General features: G+C 38.7%; 4 protein-coding genes across 4 annotated transcripts; 2 read left to right on the top strand and 2 right to left on the bottom strand.

The window, feature by feature from the left end:
* Positions 1 to 241: 241 nt before the first annotated feature.
* LOC110757793 (RmlC-like cupins superfamily protein) lies at positions 242 to 1,180 on the top strand. The gene has a single exon (XM_021959519.2). The coding sequence runs from the start codon at positions 284 to 286 to the stop codon at positions 977 to 979; it is 696 nt and encodes a 231-aa protein (XP_021815211.1). The 5' UTR covers positions 242 to 283; the 3' UTR covers positions 980 to 1,180.
* Positions 1,181 to 1,825: 645 nt separating this feature from the next.
* LOC110757783 (uncharacterized) lies at positions 1,826 to 6,898 on the top strand. The gene is made up of 12 exons (XM_021959502.2): positions 1,826 to 1,994; positions 2,124 to 2,249; positions 2,335 to 2,446; positions 2,525 to 2,658; positions 2,765 to 2,909; positions 3,118 to 3,296; positions 3,879 to 4,119; positions 4,260 to 4,358; positions 4,541 to 4,686; positions 4,843 to 4,950; positions 5,345 to 5,433; positions 5,902 to 6,898. The coding sequence occupies exons 1-12, from the start codon at positions 1,926 to 1,928 to the stop codon at positions 6,407 to 6,409; spliced, it is 1,956 nt and encodes a 651-aa protein (XP_021815194.1). The 5' UTR covers positions 1,826 to 1,925; the 3' UTR covers positions 6,410 to 6,898.
* RBOHA (respiratory burst oxidase homolog A) lies at positions 6,685 to 12,147 on the bottom strand. Its single transcript, XM_021959501.2, has 11 exons — positions 11,314 to 12,147; positions 11,060 to 11,222; positions 10,861 to 10,909; positions 10,627 to 10,740; positions 9,684 to 10,517; positions 9,501 to 9,596; positions 9,264 to 9,379; positions 8,942 to 9,044; positions 8,661 to 8,734; positions 7,610 to 8,169; positions 6,685 to 7,305 (listed from the first exon to the last, which is right to left on the bottom strand). The coding sequence occupies exons 1-11, from the start codon at positions 11,924 to 11,926 to the stop codon at positions 7,196 to 7,198; spliced, it is 2,832 nt and encodes a 943-aa protein (XP_021815193.2). The 5' UTR covers positions 11,927 to 12,147; the 3' UTR covers positions 6,685 to 7,195.
* Positions 12,148 to 13,767: 1,620 nt separating this feature from the next.
* Positions 13,768 to 19,129, bottom strand: ERD1 (Clp ATPase). Its single transcript, XM_021959516.2, has 12 exons — positions 18,086 to 19,129; positions 17,469 to 17,617; positions 17,145 to 17,374; positions 16,907 to 17,015; positions 16,696 to 16,826; positions 16,145 to 16,246; positions 15,773 to 16,054; positions 15,586 to 15,683; positions 15,190 to 15,484; positions 14,795 to 15,028; positions 14,361 to 14,594; positions 13,768 to 14,246 (listed from the first exon to the last, which is right to left on the bottom strand). Exons 1-12 carry the CDS (start codon positions 18,841 to 18,843, stop codon positions 13,923 to 13,925), a joined length of 2,946 nt encoding a protein of 981 aa, XP_021815208.1. The 5' UTR covers positions 18,844 to 19,129; the 3' UTR covers positions 13,768 to 13,922.
* Between the last annotated feature and the right edge of the window lie 741 nt (positions 19,130 to 19,870).

The raw sequence follows: 19,870 nt of genomic DNA, 5'->3' as shown, positions 1-19,870 counted from the left end.
TGTCTAGGGTCCACTATGGAGCTTTCAATAGCCGACCGAGGAATGAACGGCAAAAATATGAGTGGTATTTGAAGCACATGGACACCCTGCCATTCAGGCAAAAACCAAGATGATTGTCTTTAAAGCAATGCACTTCTTACAAAATAATCCATTTCAAATCCAGCAGTGAACTCCAAGCTTAACAAATTACTTCCATTTCTTGCAACCTCAACGTCATTATTTATTATTATATATACACATTAAAATCAAATACTGATTACCACACAAAACAGAAGCACCCAAGATGAGTTCATCTTTTTCCTGCTGCATTGTCTTTCTCTCTGTCATCTGTTTTTGCACTAAAATCTGCTCTGCAGATTCTGATAATCTCCAGGACACTTGCCCTACATCCCCATCAGCAAAACAAACCATCTTCATCAATGGCTTCCCATGCAAGAACCCAAATGACAACACTGCCCCTGATTTCAAAACTTCCAACCTGACCAAAGCTGGCAATACAGACAATTTCTTTGGCTCCTCAGTGAATATAGTGACTGCTGCAGAGCTGGCAGGCCTCAACACCCTTGGCCTCTCAATTGCAAGAACAGACCTCAGAGTGGATGGCATGGTTACCCTTCATTCTCACCCCAGAGCTTCTGAGCTGTTCTTTGTAAGCAAAGGCATAGTGCTTGCTGGGTTTCTTGACACCCAAAACCGGGCCTTCCAGAAGATTCTTAGGGAAGGAGATGTGTTTGTGTTCCCAAGGGGCCTGCTTCACTTCTCTCTGAATGCTGGGTATGATTTTGCCACTGCTTTCTCAGTGTTTAACAGCCAAAATCCAGGAGTTGTGGGCATCTCTGGTAACATGTTTAAGACTGATCTGGATATGATATACAAGATAACAAAGGGGTTTCTCTCTGATCGCATAAAAAATGTCACTTTTCCTGGTTCTTCAAGTCTTAACAGGCAGCACTTCAGAAACTTAAATCCTATCATATGAAGATTATATAAATATAGTTCTTTGTATCTACTAGCAGTTAAATGCATAACATTGTTTCAAGTGTGCCATTATAGTCTCAGGAGTTTGCTGTGGGCTAAGAACAAGAGTGATCATCATAAATTATAAGAAAGACTGCTCCCTATAATGTAAAGCTTTGTGGCCTCTTTTATGGCAGAATATGTAATGTTTTGATGTTTTCTATTTCCAGTGTGCTGCAGAATGTTTTCTATTTCAAAAATTATTTTGATTTTTTTTTTGTGGTAGTTAGTTATTTATTTATTTTGATTACATTGGAACGAATCGAAACATTAACCTATCGTTTCATCCTTAGTTAGGAAAAATGACTAAATGCAATAAAAAAATGACATATAAAATAGGTGAATAATATAAATAAGTGGGATAGTAGAATAGATTTATTCTACAAATGAAAATATTATTTTTATGTAAAATAGGTCTGAAAATTGAAAAAATTGCAAGTTTGATATTATTATCGGGGCTTAAGCCCAGGGGACAAACTTAGCAACAAACAAGGCTCGGCCTAAGCAGCAACATCGGCCCAATCTTACTTTTAAAAAGGTCTAGCTGCGGAAAAAAGGTATAGCCGGGCGGCTATACTCATTAAATATATTAAAATTTAAAAAGTATGGCCGCACGGCTGTACTTTTAAATATATTCGAATCTTTAAAGAGTATAGCCGGTCGGCTATACGCAGTAAATATATTAAAATTTAAAAGTATAGCCGCACGGCCGTACGTTTTAAATACATTAGAATATTTAAAGAGTATAGCCGCGCGGCAATACTATTTAAATATATTAAAATTCAAAAGTGTCATTATTTTAGGGGCCAAATTTTCTCTAGTTCCCAAAATATCCCAACACTACTCATTTATCAGAAATTTCGCGCCAAACCAGTGAGCTTTTCGAGAGCGGTTGAAGAAGAAGCGCAATGGTAGAGTTGTGCTTTGTACTGGACCTACGGAGTTTGCCACCTCCATTTCTCAGAGACCTAAAGCTGGTAATTGAGAAGCAAGCAATTCAATTTAACACTGTTTTTCAAATCATTCATAAAATTTGCCCATACAATTTCTGCTTCAATCCATAGCCTCACGAATTGCATGCGTTTTTTTCTGGTAAATTTCATCAGTCACTGTTGCAGCTCGCGAATCTCTACGCCATTTCGTCGACCCCGTCTTGGCGCAGAACGGAGTCGCTCAGAGATCGCATAGGCCTTTGCTACGTCTTTCAAAATCTGATTTCCTTGTCTGATGAGGTAGGCGATTTCGAGCACGAAACGTGTTTGCGTTATGTTCCCTGAGAATCTGAGAGTGAAAGATTGAATATATATCGTTTTACAGCTGAAGATCGTATACACGCCGAGTCCAAGCGGAAGCTTCAATCTACGTGACTTCCACCATGCCGTTAACAATTTGCCTGCTCATGGCTTTCAGCCTCAGATCGACGATTCTGGTGCTCTCCGACCTCAACTATATTCTCCGACCATACTCATTTTGTTAACTGTGTTTGTTGATTCATAATTTGTTGCAGATGTGAAACTTTCCACGGTCTTGAACGATCAAGTTTTGTACCAGTGGGAGGGTAGAGATATCATGAGAAAAGTGCTTGTGCTAACCTCCTGCTTACCTCGAGATGTGGACTTGATCATGCAAAACACTCTCATGGTTAGCCTTTCATTACTTATTTTCGATATTTTTGAATTTTGCACCATGTTTGCTTCTGCAGCTTTGTTTTCATGGTTCTCTATTGGTGTTGGCTTCTTTTCTGCAGGCTGCGGCGGATAAGTGTGTTTCGGTGGATTTTCTACTATTTGAACCGAAATCATCCCACCTCAGTAATACCAAAGAGAATATCAACAATTTTCAAACATGTATATCTGATCTTGATAATTGCTCCTTTCAAGCATATCTCCCAGGTTTTCCACTCCTTCCCTTCCTCTTTATATGTAGGAGAGTAGGACACACCACTGCGATTACCTCCTTCAATTGGTCTGCTCATTTCCGTAATTTGTTCCCTGTTTTTTGATAGTTATTATTGTTATGGTCTAGGAGACTAGAAGCACAGTAGGCTTTCGAGGTAGAAAGCTGGGGACAGTTTATGTTGACTATTAACCAAATTTTCAGATGTCAAAGTACTGCATGGCCTGGTAAACCGATGGTTGCAGGATTTAAAGGATGACATGGAAGAACCACTACAAGCTCGTTTTAACTTCAAGAACAATCTTGTGGGCTCTGTGAACCAGATATTCTGCAACTTGTACATATCAGTCAATCCGAATATCGATGGTTTCTATCCCTGTCAGGTACTATGTAAATACTACTTTGTCAGCTTTATTGCTCTTCTACTTCTGAATCATCCATGTTGGCTAAGAATACTTCACGGATGGTAGATTTTTATGGTCATTTTTACCATCGCAATTTATGAACCGAAAATCACTTCAAGATCTCACGTTATTTTCTCTGGTGTTACAATTGAAAACCTCTTAGAGATGTTACCTCTGATATTTCTTAGAAGTGTAATATCTGGTTTCGTAGTCTCTGGATCCAAAAGCTAACTAAAATAGCCATCATGGTTGATTATATTTGCTTCAACAAGATTATGTGTCAATAGTGCGAACCATAAACTTGGTGCAATCATATATGTGCTGTGATGGACAGCCTGTGTGGTTTGTTATTCCAAATCCAAACAGCCGTTATCAGTCTGCTTAATTAAAAAAATGAATAGTTAACACGACTCACTGCTGCTCTATCCTCCCTACGTGGAAGCAAAATATGGCAGACAGATTTTCTTGTTATATGATATACTCCTCCATCCCTCTGTTTTCATTTCACCATCACACCTCAACTTTAAATTAAGATTTTGATGATAGGTTTGCTGCTTATAGGCATGCAGATGTCATGGCATTTCGCTGGAAGATGCTGTTAGAAATAGAGTCGAGGGACCTTCTTGTCCAGTCACAGGCTGTAATCTTGAGACATGTGATGTGATTGAAAATTCTGTGAAAGTTGGAGAAAAAACAATCCTTTTACTGCCCTCATTTCCAAACTCTATGAAGCTCAAGCGTGCTTCTTTGCCACTTGACTTCAATGTCATTGAGAGGACTAACTTGGGGTCTCTAAGTGAAGGTAAATGTTAAGCTTGAAGCTCAACATTTATTAGTTCAAGTCTGAGCTTACTAGGAAATTGAAAGCCTGATTAGTCCTTTTAGTGCTTGGTGTCAACATTGACAATTAATACTACCCCCTTTTTGGCAATTTTTCCTCAGGTGTTATAATGGGTGCTTCCTATGTTGTGATTCCATCAACTTGTAATGAGATAGAAACTACTCCAGATGAGATTGATCAGTCAGAATTAAATATTCAACGTGTGTTCAAGGCCTTCCTCTGATTCTCTTCTTTTTAGCTGCTACATTTTTCCAGGACAACCAAATTCAGAGACTTTGTGAATGTCTAATAAGAGGCCTTACATGAAGTCTCAGGATGTGTCCTTGACTCTTTATTGTATCCATCTTTCTTCTTTTCTCTAACCAGGCTACAAATTTTGTAGTTTTCCAAGGGCTTTGCAGTGCTCTACATTCACTGGACCAGTGTTTGGTATGTTCTTCAAATTGTAATATAGAAACTATGAGGCAGGCCACTTTGCACAGTTATTATATTCTTCAACCTTCAGACAACGGGCCAATGCTTCTCAGGGTGAACATTGAACTTCTCTTTTAGTTTCTATCTATACTTCCATTCCATCTTCGTCTAGTTGTATGCATGATATGTTTTGGCTTATCTTTTTTGCATTTATTGTCTTGACTCTGTTGTATCTTGTATGTGTGTTAAGCATTGCTATAATATTTGCAGCGCGTTGCAGGATCAGAGGAAGTTTTGCATGTTCCTGATCTCAATCAATTAACTATTTCTTCAGTAAGGAAGGAGATTGAGAACTCCATTAAAGAATCTTTGTCAAAGGTATGAACCAGAACCATATATCTGCTTGCATTCTTCTTCTGGAACTCTTCTCGGAGAAATTTTCTTTTCAACCCTTTTGTAGAGAGAATGACGTGAATGTCTTTAAGTAACTATATGACAACGTTGTCGAGTTTTCCAATTGGATCTAGGCCATGCAGAGCTGCATGCTAAGCCACAATTTAAACCAAATTTGTTTTCCAATTGGATCTAGGCCATGAAGAGATCATATATGTAGCAGATTCATGAGAGTTTAGATTATTGACTTTTCTGTCACAAAACATTTACAATTTGAGTTTTCTATTCTCAACTTTTTGCATTTAAGTAATTAGATAAAGCGTATTAGATTGTTGAATGAGGCAGTGATTCAGCCTTTCCTTCTCTGAACTTTTTGCAGGTTGATGTAAGAGACTATAATCCGATGCTGCATGAGAGGGGCTTCCATCAGAAATTAAACTTGCTTGTAAAAGAGAGCTTACAGTTTGGGTAATTATTCTCATCATCCACCTTGAACCTGCATAACATGTCAAAATAATCATGCAGATCGACAGGCTTTTAGTGCCACTGTGAACAGGAGAAGAAAAAATTAGAAAGAAAATGATAGAGAAACACACTTTTAGCTACAAAGTTAAATATGCCCTTGTTACTCTCGACGTGCATGCTTCATTTCTCTCTATTATCATTTGAGATATTTAGGCACGATTTCAATCAATTGTAGGCTTTTGTGTTTAAGGATGGCCTCATTTTCATCTATTCAAAACAATAACCAATTGGTCAGAAATTCTATTATGTATAGAACTTCACAACTGATGGAATGAGATGAACCCCTGCGTTCTTGCACATGTTTAGGACTGGGTTTAGAGTTGCTATTGTTAATCAAGAAGTATAGCAACTATATCTGAACTTAGGGTGAAAGCTTCCTCTGATATTGCTTTGTTGATGTGAATATTCCAGGTCAATATCCCTTATATTTAAAGAGGAAACCAGCGAGCCAAACGCAACCCAACCAAAATTTCCAGAGGCGATTGTACAGCCAAATTCAACAAAAGATGTTGCCTTCATCAGAGAGGAAACCTCAGAACTAGACCTAACAGCCCAAGAAGACAAAACATCTGCTTGCATTACAGAAGAGTGGGAGAAGCTTATTGTCAATGAAGTCTCTGAGATACATTCTCCAGTTTGCACTTCCAAACCCAAGCTAGACCAATCACTTCTTCTATCACCACCAGATGGTAACCGGCAGCTCTACGCCAAAACCACAAGGATTTTAGAGAGGCTTGAGGTGCCAAGACAGTTCAAAAGAGAATCAGTTTCTCCAATTCTCGCAAACACCAAGAATTTTAGTGTTGAGGTAAAGAAGCCTTTGGTCGAGTCCCAGCCTAATTGTGCTCCACACCAATCCATGGCCACCAGCCAACTAATGAAACCGAATTTCCAGAGGCTAAAAAGGAAACATAAATAAAGAGTGGGCAGCCCTATGTAAAGCATGAACTTAACTTCAGGTATGTGCCATTGCCTACAAGTCGAAGAACCTGGTATGTGGGAATGGAAAACCTAGTTTCATCGTTGTTATGTTTTTTTTTTCTTGGGTTACAAGGCGGGGCGAACCCGAAAACCAAAAACCAAAACAAAAAAAAAAACTAACAAAGAACACTTGGGACCGGCCTAATCTGTCATCATCATTGTTAGGTTAGATTCCATGATAACATAGTTTAAATATCAAAATCATGAGAGAAGTTTATAAAAATTACAAACTAGCCATTCAAACTTGATAACTCATATATAATACAGATTTATATTCTAACACAGGCTGCCTAGTAGTAATATATAGTATATAATAAGTCAATCATTCATTCTACAAACATGCTTTGCACAAACTCTCTCTGCACCTCTCTCTCTCTCTCTCTCTCTCTCTCTCTCTCTCTCTCTCTCTCTCTCTCTCTCTCCCCACCCTGCAACTTGTATAATTGAAAATGACCATAATGGGCTTAGGCCACATCAAATAAGGCATACACGAGGATCACAACTCAAAGGCCAGTGGCCTAACCACCATCTTTTTGCCTGCTATGTAAAGCGAAGAAGCTAAAAAAGATTGAAATAATAATTTACATAAAGCAGCAGCTCAGATCAGAATCTCTTTGTATTTTGATGGAGAAAGTAGGATGATGGACATGGATGGACCATAATGTACATGGTGGGGACGCACAGGAAGACTTTGTTGTTTTGTTTTTTCCTTGATTTGTGATCATCAGAAATTCTCTTTATGGAAATCAAATTGGGTGGTGGTCTTGTGAGAGAAATCATGTGATAGCTGTCGCAGCTCATTGGCAAGCGCTGGTAGCCCACAGTAGAACACCCCTGCAAGACACAAACACCTTAAATTATCTCTCTCTAAAAATTAAAAAGGATAAAAGTTTAAATAATGAATGATTAAGACATGGATATTTTAAGTGTTAATCATCCACATGTCGACAGCAACAGAAAGAACAATCAACACGTAACATGTAACAGAATTCAAATCGCGAATAAAAACCTTTTTAACACTACTATTTTACCTCTTAGGCAAATAAATACAACTTATATCTAAAATGTAATCGGTAATGTAGTCAGTAAATGTGATGAATAAATAATTATTATTGATAGAGGGCAAGAAAGGACTCACCAACGGTGGCATTGGTGTGATCAAGTGCAATGCGCTTGTAGACCTCACGCCAGTTAGGCTTGGCAAAGTGCGACTTGACACGTGTCCCAGACACAATATCAACGCCATTCTTTGCATGACTGAGAGACTGAAGCATGTGAATGAGGGCAGAACGTGCATCACCTTCCTCATAAACACTGGTGCAATAATTGTGAAACTCAATAACCCTATTGTGGTCCAATTCAGCCACCTCATTCATTGCCCCTTTGAACCAATCAAAGGAGCCTTGCTCTCTTGTCACCCAATAAAAATAGGCCCTCTTGGTCTTAAAGTTATGGAGCCCCAGTTGGCTTGACCCGGATCCGGATCCGACTTTTGATATCCTGCTTGGTGCCCCATTTTCTAAGGCACCCATGTCCTCCCCCTCCTCCTCTATGGCCTTTATGTTGTTCACTATGTCCTTCAAAATGCTGATCATTGGGGTTGCCCCAATCCCTAGCCCTACTAACAACACCACTTCATAGTTCTTGTAGTCTTGAGCCGGTGCTCCATAGGGCCCATCTATCAACACTTTAGGAAATCTGGTTTTGAATTCATCATCATCACATCAATTATTTCCCACCAACATGGAAAAAGAAAAAAAAAAGAAAGTAAAAACCCATTATGAGGTTGCTATCATTAATAGACACAAAGCAACTTTCTTATCAATAAAGAAAGGGATAAAAAAATTCTAAGCCCATTCAATCTTCTACTTTAGAGAAAATGATAACACTTACCTAGTGACCATGTTTGTTAGAGTCTCTATCTATTATTATATAATATCTTTAACAGCAATCAATAATAATCTACTTTTTCTTCTCTTGTCCCCAATTGAAATACTAATCCACTATAATAATCTACTTTTTCTTTTTAGTTGGAACGTTTGCTATTTCCGGCCAATGCTATGTCATGTGACTGGGCACTCTCACTTTCTATAACTCTTCATAGATTAGAGAAATGCATCAATATATGCATTGTGGTCCACTAATACGAATATTAAAACAAATCTCTTTAGTTAATTAAGGTTGCTTACATTAAGTTGTCAGCTCCTTGCATATGGTCAGCTCTGAGAAGTCCGCTTTTCCCACTAGGAGGAGGCTGGCATACCTAAACAAATCAATACAAGAAGATTAGCTGCCCATGTTTAGTGGATAATGAATTTACATGGCATTATTTGTTCTTTTGTGATGAACTATAAGCTTCCTGTACCAAACCAGTATCTTATTTATGTGTCTGTTGTTCCTTATGATATACAAACTTCTGATGTACATGAGACTGTTCTGTTCCCAGAGCAATTTGCAATCTGAAACACACCTGAGAGAACACAGTTTTAAGTTGCCGGGTCCAATCTCCGACAATTCGAATATGAACACTAAGGTGGTTATCTCCAGGGGCTGAGGTGATGGAAAATGGGTGCCTGTGTACATTTCAAACACCAAGTACTTATTAACAAAGTAAAATAGATAAGCACGCGAAGAAAAAAAACGTGTAATGAGAAAAAGGTTTGGAGACGGACGTTACTTTATGTTGTTAGCCTGTCAATCCGAACATTACATTTTAACATAATTGTACTTTGTCCATAGTCATGATTTACAGTACATGACATGTGTTAAAATAATGTTTGTAGGGATCTTACCATTCAAATGGAGACACAGCAGCACACTTAACAAACATATATTGCCCACTGTGGTATCTGAAGCCTTGAGGCTTGGACAAATGAAGGGCCAAGACATTCCCAGGATAAAGAGCCACCTTCACCATAATTAAAGAGAAAAAAAAATAATCATATATACTTAATTATGGTTTTTATGTTGATTAGGGATGTTTTCTCCACCATAAACACATGAATGTAAAAGCTTATCAAGTTGTTCACCTTTAGTATCTTAACCGGCTTGATGCTGGATCTGAGTGCTCGAACCAATCTTTCTCCGGCATAGAGAGTGAGTGGCACAGCTAGGTACATCCAGGTCTGTAAAATCAAACAGTAAAAAGATTAATGTGCTGATTAAGATCAGGTGAAAAGTAATTAGAGGTAATTAATCACAAGTTTTTGTACCGTCTTCTTGTACCATTCCTTGGTCAGGTAAAGATAAATGCCATGGATGATCAACAAGACATAGACTATGATGAAGAGGTGGTGTGAATACCAAAAGGCATTGAACCCAGTGAGCTTCTTTAGAGGCTCAGTGAGCTTCTTCAGAGGCTCAGGCAGCTTGAGCTGACCTTTTCTGAAACAAGGGGCAGCCAATGTGAAGGCTATTGCCATTAACACTACCATAACAATCCCACTAACTCCTTCCAGTGACTTAAGAAAGTGCCAATAATTTGAAGGTTGATCGTCCCCGAAAAAGGGCTTCATCAGCTCATACTTATCGCTGCTGGCATGAATGATGCGAGGGAAGTCACATGCTAAATGAGAAATTCCATGTATGCCAACTCCAATCCCAATTCCTATAGCTATGACCTTGTGGAAATTGAGGTTGTCGTCAAAAGGAACGACGATGCCTAGTTTGGTCTTGTTCCTGAGCAAAGTTATGGTGTTTCTGCAGACTGGTAGCAGAATAAGAGCCATGTTGAATTTGAGTGTCTCTGCTGCACCTTTGGCCATGCACACACAATGCCCCATTACTTCATATGCAGCTTTGTTTCGATACTGTACGTACTTGTAGGCAAATAGGCCAGCCATGATCCCAACCCACAGTGTCACTACCCAAACTCTCTTCCAATTGTCTTGCAAGAAGTACTTGAGGTCGCTACACCATCTCCTTAATGGGTGCTCTCTTGTAGGCTTAAGCTTCTGGCTCAGCATTTTGCTTAGGTTTGGGCTATCTTTTCCTCTTACTGCAGTCTCTTCTGGTCCTTGCAACAAGAGAGTTTCCAGGCTGTCTATCTGTTCCCACAGTCATCACCAAATGATCATGAATTAAGAATCTAAAGACAAGAATTCCAATTTCTAAATTCTAATTAGGAGTTGAATTATCATCTTTTAATTTATTTACCATGATGTGTCCCAGATTGTCTGGATCTAACTCTTCCATGATCAATGCTGCATATTCATCTGCTTGGTTTTGGATGTTTGAGAGTTTGTTGGCAGAAGCACTGAAGCTAATAATCTGCATTTTGTAATTTAACAATTTGATTTAGAAGATGTCATATATTCTGTCTGAGAGACTGACACAAAAATCACATGGTAGCCAGGATTGGTTAAGATTCACATGGCAGATATGTCATACCTCTTTGACCTCCTCTATGGTGATTCTTCCATCTGCATCTTTATCAACCCTGAATTTTACATATTTACCACTCAATTCAATTTCATGTTGCTCCATGATCAATCAACCAATCAATCAATAGAGATGAGAATAAGAGAGAAATTAAGCAATTCCTTTAGAAACTCTCCAAAAAACAAAAAGTGGGTTGAGAAGAAATTACATGTCAAAGAAAGTTTGAAGCCTGGAGTCAAATCCCTGCTCAGAGATTTGAGCCCAAAACTCGTTCAACTGTTCCTTGGTGATGGAATCTTCCTTAATATCCAGCTTTCTAGCAAGAGCATCGAACAGCTTCCCGGCAAACTCTTTTGATTCCTTATTCATTCCTACATGAGTTACATCCACAGAAATCAACAAAACATCAAATACTGTAATGCAAACAGGAACTGAAGCATCATTAGGAACAGCCATAAGTACCTATACATTCACCGAAACGTGAACGAGGAAGCAAGCCATTGCTTGAAGCAGTGAGCTCATCGAACTTCTTCTCAACTGCAGGCCACCCAGCATTACCATCTGTCTTGCTGATGAACTTGAGGCCCTTCAAGGCAGGAGCTGCTGCTGACTGTGTTCGATCAAACCGCCTCCTTGGATGAGGGGCTGCCACTGCTTGTTTTGAAAATGAGGCCAGGCGCTTCAGCTCCTGAGAAACCTGTTTGATACGAGCTGAAGCCGTCCTCACAACTGATGAACCTTTAGGAGATTGATTCTTCTCCAACCCTTTTCCAAGTAAAGTCATCTCCACATGATCTTCATGATCATCAGCAGCAGGCTTAACGCTGTGCACCGCCACGGAGTCTTCTCGAACATCCAAAATGACCTCAACATGAGGCTCTTCATCGCTTGTGCTAATGCCAGGCTTCACAGCAGAGCCTGTAGGCTCAGCTATGTTGAACTTGGCAGTCTTCTTGTTGCCTGATCTTTTGTTCAGAGGTCCACTTAGAGGACCGCTGTAATTCACCATTCTTTCGCTGCCAACGATCTCTGTATCCGAGTGATAATGAACTCCTCCAACCTCATTTGTTCCCATTTTCTCAGGGACCAAACAAGCTTCTGTGAAGCAGAAATTTAAGCTGCTGTGGCTTGTAAGGTAAATAAGTCTCTCAGAATTTTGTACGTTCTCTCTAACAGAGAAGAAAGGCTGGCAATTCAAAAATGAGTGCAAGGGTTGTTAGATATGTTCTGTTTTCTTTCATTCCTTTCTGTGTCTTAGTGCTGGGAGTGTATGAGTGTAAGGTGTCTTGCATCATCAACTATTATTTATAGACCTTTTGAGACCATTTTCCACTGCAAAGAAAGTATATGCTATCTATCCAATTATGAGTTTTGGGTAAATCTCATACCAATCAACGGTTGTCAATCATTCATGCGCATGTGATCGACTAAAGCTAGCTTTTTCTCGAGAATATGACATGCCCTTGATTATGTCATTAATTCTACATAAGAACAGTATTTTGGTTGGTACTGCGGAAGTTACACTTGTTAATCACTCTTTTTTACTTTTTCCTTATCGCATAAAAAAAATGTATTACAAATATCATCTGTTGTTTCACGTGGTTTGCTATTCTTAATTTTGGTATTTTTAAAGATCAAATCAAAGCAAACAGAGAAAACCACTCGTCCTCATTTCAACAACAATGAAAACAAGAAAGCAAATGAAATGATGTCCCAATTTCATTTTCCCTTTTTTCTTGAGACTCAAGAAAAAAAAATTATAAAAGTAAAAGTAGAGATTGCAGCAACAATATCATAAGTATGGTTCCCGGAAAAACAAACACACAACTTGATTGGTTCGTGCTTACCAAAAAGCACCAAACATTTCTATTTGGAAGATGGGTTTTCTTTTTCTCTTTTCAGAAATTTATTAAATGTATAGATGCCACTTTCCCCATGATCCAAACAAGAAATCAAAGACAAACCGCCAACCACTCTGAGGCAGCTTGTATAAACAAACATAGTATGCGTTGTGCAGATGCCTGATAAAAATATTATTAAACAAATTAATTAATATAGAGTCAACATTAAAGTAGGTGCATAAATAAAGAACAGGACAAGTTACAAAATTCAAACCCACGTTATTTTTTTCTTATATTTAAATCTACCATGTTTCCTGATAGTTTTTTTTTTTTTTTGCGTGATCATAGGGATTAAAAAAATAAAATAAAAAAGATAACGATTCACCAGTTGTACCTCAAAGATGGTAAAAGATCTAACAAAGCAAATTTGCCTTCTTCTAAATCATAAATTAACAGATGAATTTTAACAAAAAAAAATTAACAAAATTAGTTGACTTGATTGGAAGGAAGATTATATATTTAGAAGCAATGTGTCGGTGGTTAATTTGGTTTGAAAATTGAGATGGCAGATTAGTAAAACCAGTTTGGTATATAAGCAGAGACTTTGGGAATGGCATTTTCAGATGCATCGCTGGAACCAAGTAGAAGCAGTGGGGTGCACATCATTGAAAGAAAGAAAGAAAGAATCAGTCACCGTATATATAGGAAGCCTGCCATGTTTATTTTTTGAATCACAAAGAAAAAAACAAAATGAAAAAGAATCTTGTATCTGTAGATGAAAAAGAATCGATTGCTATTTTCTTTTCTTTTATAAGAAACAGCAGATTGAAACGTGAGCTTTAAAGGGCCACAAGTAATGGTTGTAAAATGGATTGTACTGAGGCCGAATAATAGTGTTGGTCCTGGCCGAAATTCTACTTTGGTCTCTTTAGTTTCAATTTTTGCGGTTTTAACTTCGTAGAACAATGATTTAATCGCATTATGGTGACTAAGCAACTGTTGATACCTCTTTATTTTCAGAGGTACCATATTTCAATCTACCTCCTCCAATGTTGTAACTAAAAGCACAGACAAATGGAAGAAAAAGCGGTAGCGTACCAATTGTTTGTTTCTATAAATGACTTGTAACAAATGCTTCATTGATTCTTATATACAATTAATAAATCACCTGTGCACTTCAATAAAACTTGTGCGCATGCCTATTACGAAAAGATCATAAGATTATATGGATTAACTACAAGATGGATTTTGTACACTGGTATTAGATATGTGGACACTCTGCTCTGATCCATTTCTTACAAAAGGGTTTCCGGTAGCATCTAAATCGATAATGACAGTCTCACCAGGCTTGTAACCTCCGGCAAGAAGCGCTTCGCTCAACGGATCTTCAATTATTGATGTAATTGCCCTCCTAAGAGGACGGGCACCATAAAACCTGTCATAGCCTTGCTCACATATGAGGTCCTTCACTGATTGAGACACCTCCAATCCCATTCCCAGAGACATTAGCCTTTGCTTCACCTCTTGTAGCATCAAATTTACAATCTCGAGCATCTACGATAAACAAATTATGTAAATCAATCGTCCAACTTAAACATCAAGCCATATTAATTCAACACTCATCTATAGTTTACATTGATTCCTTCAAATCAACGGAAGATGACAAACCTGAGCCTTTTGAAGGGGATGGAATACAACTACTTCATCTATCCTGTTCAGCAACTCTGGACGAAAATATGTCTTGAGTTCTTCCATTACTGTTGCTTTTATTCCAGCATAAGAAGTTACCTCATCATCTGCAAGCAAGAAACCAATGGAGCTCTGTCTACCCTTCGCAATGACAGTAGATCCCACATTGGACGTCATCACTACCAATGCATTTTTAAATGATACTCTCCGTCCCTATCAAACCCAAATTTTACATCAAATGAGACAATGATCGAAGACCGTAGTTAGGAAGAAAGTAAACACAAAACTTACTTGAAGAATCTCCCTCCCCCCAGCCCGACCCCAAAAAAAAAATTATGGAGCAACCAAGTAATAATTTTCCTTGCATTCAGCTAAGAACCTAACTAACTAACTAAATGACAAAGGCCACAAACCTGAGCATCAGTGAGGTGGCCATCTTCAAACATTTGGAGAAGGATGTTGAAGATATCTGGATGGGCTTTCTCTATTTCATCAAGCACAACCACTGTAAAAGGTCGCCTTCTAATAGCTTCAGTCAGAGTGCCTCCTTCTCCATAGCCAACATAACCTGGGGGTGACCCTATTAATTTGCTGACAGAATGCCGCTCCATATATTCACTCATGTCAAACCGTAGCATGGCTTCTTCCTGTAACCATAACATCAAGGATCACACAAAAATTGATTTAGATTGAATGTATGCCTACACCTCATCTCGCTCTTGACAGCATCAAGGTTCCATTGCATTTTTAGTCTAAACAATTATCCAATGTAGAAAGAATACCTTCTAAATAAAGAGTGAAGACTTACCGATCCAAAATAACATGCAGCCAAAGCTTTTGTTAATTCAGTTTTGCCAACCCCAGTAGGACCACAAAAGAGCAGTGCTGCAATGGGTCTGTTAGGATCCTTCAGTCCAACGCGGGATCTCTTAACAGCTCGAGAAATGGCATCAACAGCCTCTTCTTGACCAACAATCCGCTTCCTAAGCCTCTCATCAAGACCCACCAGAAGCATTCTGTCATCAGCAGTGAGCTGCTGAAGAGGGATTCCTGACCATAGTGAGGCAACTGCTGCTATATCATCTGATCTCACCACTGTAGGTCTGAAAAATATATTAGCAAGAAATCCAGTTAAATATCATTCTGAGACCTTGGGGAAAGGCCGACTGCCCTCCATACATACTTTCAGGGCCAAAAACCGTACTCATTGTCTGCTGTGGATGATGAAAAGGAGTCTAGCATAGGTTCTTTGGTATCATCCACACTAGGGGCAGTGCCATTTTTCAGTTCACTTGCTAGGACCTGCTTATATTAAATTCATAACACTAATATTATTAGAGGATCATTGAAGAAGGTAAGTATATGATAGAACTCAGGAGTGATGTCATTACCACTTCATGCATAGCCTGAACAGTTCGAATTTCTTGCCAATAATCATCCGGTGACTTTGAAAGTATGCCAATTTGCTGTTCTCTTTTCCTCTTAAAAGCTTCCATTCGAGCTCTACTTCCCGCCTCATCAATGAGATCAATAGCTTTATCAGGTAGATATCTATCAGCTATATATCTTGCTGCCAGATACACAGCGGCATCAATGGCTTCTGGTTCGTATCTGCAATTGTGATGGGCCTCGTATTTCTCACGCAGACCTAAAAGAATCCTAACCGCATCATCCTAAAAAATTTCATATAAAGTCCAGTTATGAATTATACAATGACTAACCACTTTACTTATGATAAGATGAAAATATATATTGAAAAAGACCTGGCTTGGTTCATTAATCCACACAGGTTGTAATCTTCGAACAAATGCTTTATCCTTTTCAAGATGCATCCTGTATTCATCTATAGTGGTGGCTGCAATACACTGCAAACAGTGGAATGTTAATGCAACTTATACTATGCTTAAAGAACTTAGAAAACAAGCAGATCTCTTAAACACAGAAGAAGGACATGTTTCTCTAGCATCCTCTTTGACTTCCCCTCAATTCATTGTATGAGGCCCCTTCTTCATAGAATCTCTGGGTCAAACACTAAGCATAACCCCATAGATTAAGTACTAAGCAATATGCCATAGGCCAAGCATACAACAGTATGCCTTTTATTTAGAAGGACAAGTCTATGACCGGTCATGTCAATTACTAATGGGTGCCATTTAAGTGTTAGGTGTGCCTTCACTAACTAGATTTACTATTAACTACTAGAGGCACACTTGCAATGAAAATTACAGATGGCATGTCAGTATAGGAGGACTTTAATGGTCACTAAGATAACATATCAAGTAAGATTATATGAACGGGGAAATAAACAGATAACCTGTAATTGACCCCTCCCAAGTGACGGTTTTATTAGATTAGCAATGCCAAGACCAGACCCCTTATTTCCTCGTCCAACTGTTCCGGACTCAATAAGGGTATGTACTTCATCAATAAAAAGAATAATGTTTCCTGCAATGTAAGCACATCATGAATGAGCACAAGGGAACTGACTCTTTTCCTGTATGAAAATACAAAAAAAGTGCATTCACCTGATTTTTGTATGTCACTTAACAATGTGGTAACACGCGCCTCCAATTCTCCCCTCTCCTTTGAACCAGCCATTAAAAGAGCTATATCCAAGGACATCACACGTTTTGTCTGTGGAACAATAAAGCTAATCAAATATGTAATATACAGCTTTATTAAATTCAATAATATGTAACTGCATTTGGATGAGCGTGTAGAGCTAGAAGAACTATACAAACATGATCATATGTGAGAACAAACCAGGAGAAAAGCAGGGACATCTGCCTGTGCAATACTAATCGCCAGTCCTTCAACAATGGCCGTCTTTCCGACCCCACTTTCACCAAGAAGAATGGGGTTATTTTTGGATCTGCGACAAAGTATCTGAATAATTCTCTGCACTTCAGTATCTCGGCCAATAACAGGATCGATGAGCCCCTCACTAGCACGGGCAGTAAGATCCACACAGAATTGGTCCAAAACACTTTCCTCTGAAAGGACAGTGGAATTACAGAGCACCCTCTGATTTTGTAATTTTTTTTAAAGAAGAAAAACTAAACAGAGATGAGCAAACTTACTTCTTACCTTTTGTATTCTCAGAGGATATCTTAGCAGATGATTTTTTGGAAAAAGTTTTTTGAAATCCACCAGATGGTTCTCTACCATCTCTGGCAAGCTCTACTTGAAGTCTGGAGGCTGCCTCAGCTAACAACTGGTTTACATCTACCCCCAGTCTGAAATCACATTCATTTAGTAGGCTTCAGAATAGAAAATTGGCATGTATAAAATTGAACCTTAAACCCCCATATCTAAAATCATGTAAATGCAGCTCATGCACTTGGCAGTGTACTCTCTCTCTCTCTCTAGGGTTATACAATTTCACCAGCAAGATAGAAGATTTTGGTCATATAGCATGCAAATTTATTCAAGTATGAAAAATGTTTAATGTAGTTACAGCCCTGTACATAGGCAGATAATATTTAAAATCCACAAGGAAAAAAGTTTTTGTCAGAATCTGAAATCAGATTATCCTCATTGCCTTTCTAGGACAGCAGGGAATTAGATAAAGAAGAAAAGCTACTTATCAACCCAATAACCAAATACAGTTCATAAATGGAAATTAAAGCTGAAAGTGGCTGAGCAACAAAAGTAGAAAAAAGAAAATGGAAGTGAGAAATGGGTCACAACTCACAAGAAAATACCTTTTAAGGACCTGACCAGCACTGCCATCATCAGCAGTGAATAAGCCAATGGCAATGTGTTCTGGTGCAATGAAATTATGAGCTCTGGCTCTTGAATACTCAAGCGCAGCCTCAAGCACCCGCTTCGTGCTAATTGAAAAGGGGACATCAGTAGCAGAAGCAGCTCGACCAGGACTAGCATTAGGAACAAGGTCAGCAGAAGCAGTTTGACTTTGACCACGGTGATGCCAAATGCTCTGAACAGCTTCGCGAGCCTGGTCAATGGTGATGCCAGACCCAAGAAAGCCATGGGAAGTAGGATGAAGATGACGGTGCTGTTCCTCCTCGGCGATCAAACCCAGAAGAAGATGTTGGGGGAAGACCATGTTTCTGCCAAGGGCTCTGGCCTCTCTTTGGGAAAAGATGACGGCTTTGATTGCCCGCTCTGTGAATCGTTCAAAGACCTCAGAGACGATTCGAAGCTTGCTTCTTCTCCTGGCGGTTGAGCCGCTGGGAAAGGGACGAGCTTTGAATTGAGAAAAGAAAGAAGAGGAGAAAGGGGTTGATGGGTTGATGAGGCGAATTGGGTAGATAGAGAAGACTTGGCTGCTGCTGCTTCTGCTGCGATCATGGTGGTGATGAAATTGAGCACAGCAGCAACTGCTAATACAAGTGTTAGCAGATTGTAATGGAAAGTAAGGAAATGATGTCTGGTGAGATGGAGCCCTCCATTGAAGTGATGGTATCAGCACAGAGGATGAAGACGATGACACTTGCATTCTTCTGAACTCTGAATTTTCTCTGGGCAGAGAGAGAGAGAGAGAGGGCTTTGAGGTGGGAAGATTTTGCTTCGCTTTGCTTTCAAAAATAGTATAAAGAATAATGGAGGATTTTCGTCTCAATATCTTATATTGATCAATCTGTTATTAAGAGCTCAAGGCCAAAGAAAAGTGTTTGATGCTGTTGTTAACCACGTCCGACGACATCCCTTCATTTGCAAGCAAAGACTTGTTTTTGCTTCTAGTTTATGCATTTCTCCTTAGTCCACCCTCACATCAATGCCACTTAAACCAAATTAGTCAAAAATCCCCTTAGTATGCTAATATAGGAAAAGAAAAAACTTGAGTCAAAATGTAATTTTTGAGGAGGATTGAAGTACTGCTCAAAAGGTATTGACAAAAGAAAAAAATAAGAACTTTTTAAAAGGGATTTTATCATCGAATTTTAATTGAGTTTTACTTCTCTAATTTGATGGTTAAGTTGTAACTATTTATGCTAAAAACTCAATAATCGTCATTGATCATATGATTTCGTGGTAAGAATAGTGGAGTGTTTGAATCAAGCATAAAATTGGAGTTGTCATAAGTTTATTTTAGGGCATATGGTGCAAATTCTTTATACATTTTAGCCTCGCATGAACCCATACAATAAGAGTTGTTTCTCATGTGTTTTGAATCTGATCGCCATCTAGTGTACCAAACTTGAACACGTGACAATATTGTGACCAGAGTCAGATGAACTTGGTTTCAAGTTTGAAGAAAAAAGCAATTCGTTTTTTGCTTCTCCTTCCATGTTGGGTTTCTTCTTTGGAACAAAAAAGAACAAAATAAGTAGGTTCGAAAATTAAACTTCGGACTGCAAGCAATGGAAGAAGAAAGAAAGACGAAAGGTATTGAATAGAGTGGGGCGGCACGTCAACGCCAAGAACCAGCCAAGTCAATCTAGTGGCAGCCTTTTTTGGTTCCTTTCCTCTTTGTACACGTCGCAAAAGTTGTTTTTCTATTCCACTGTTTATTTGTCCCATTC

The sequence above is a fragment of the Prunus avium genome, chromosome 5 (assembly GCF_965620075.1).
Source record: "Prunus avium chromosome 5, drPruAviu1.hap1.1, whole genome shotgun sequence".
NCBI classification, from domain to species: Eukaryota; Viridiplantae; Streptophyta; class Magnoliopsida; order Rosales; family Rosaceae; genus Prunus; species Prunus avium.
This window is presented reverse-complemented; position numbering and strand designations above follow the sequence as displayed.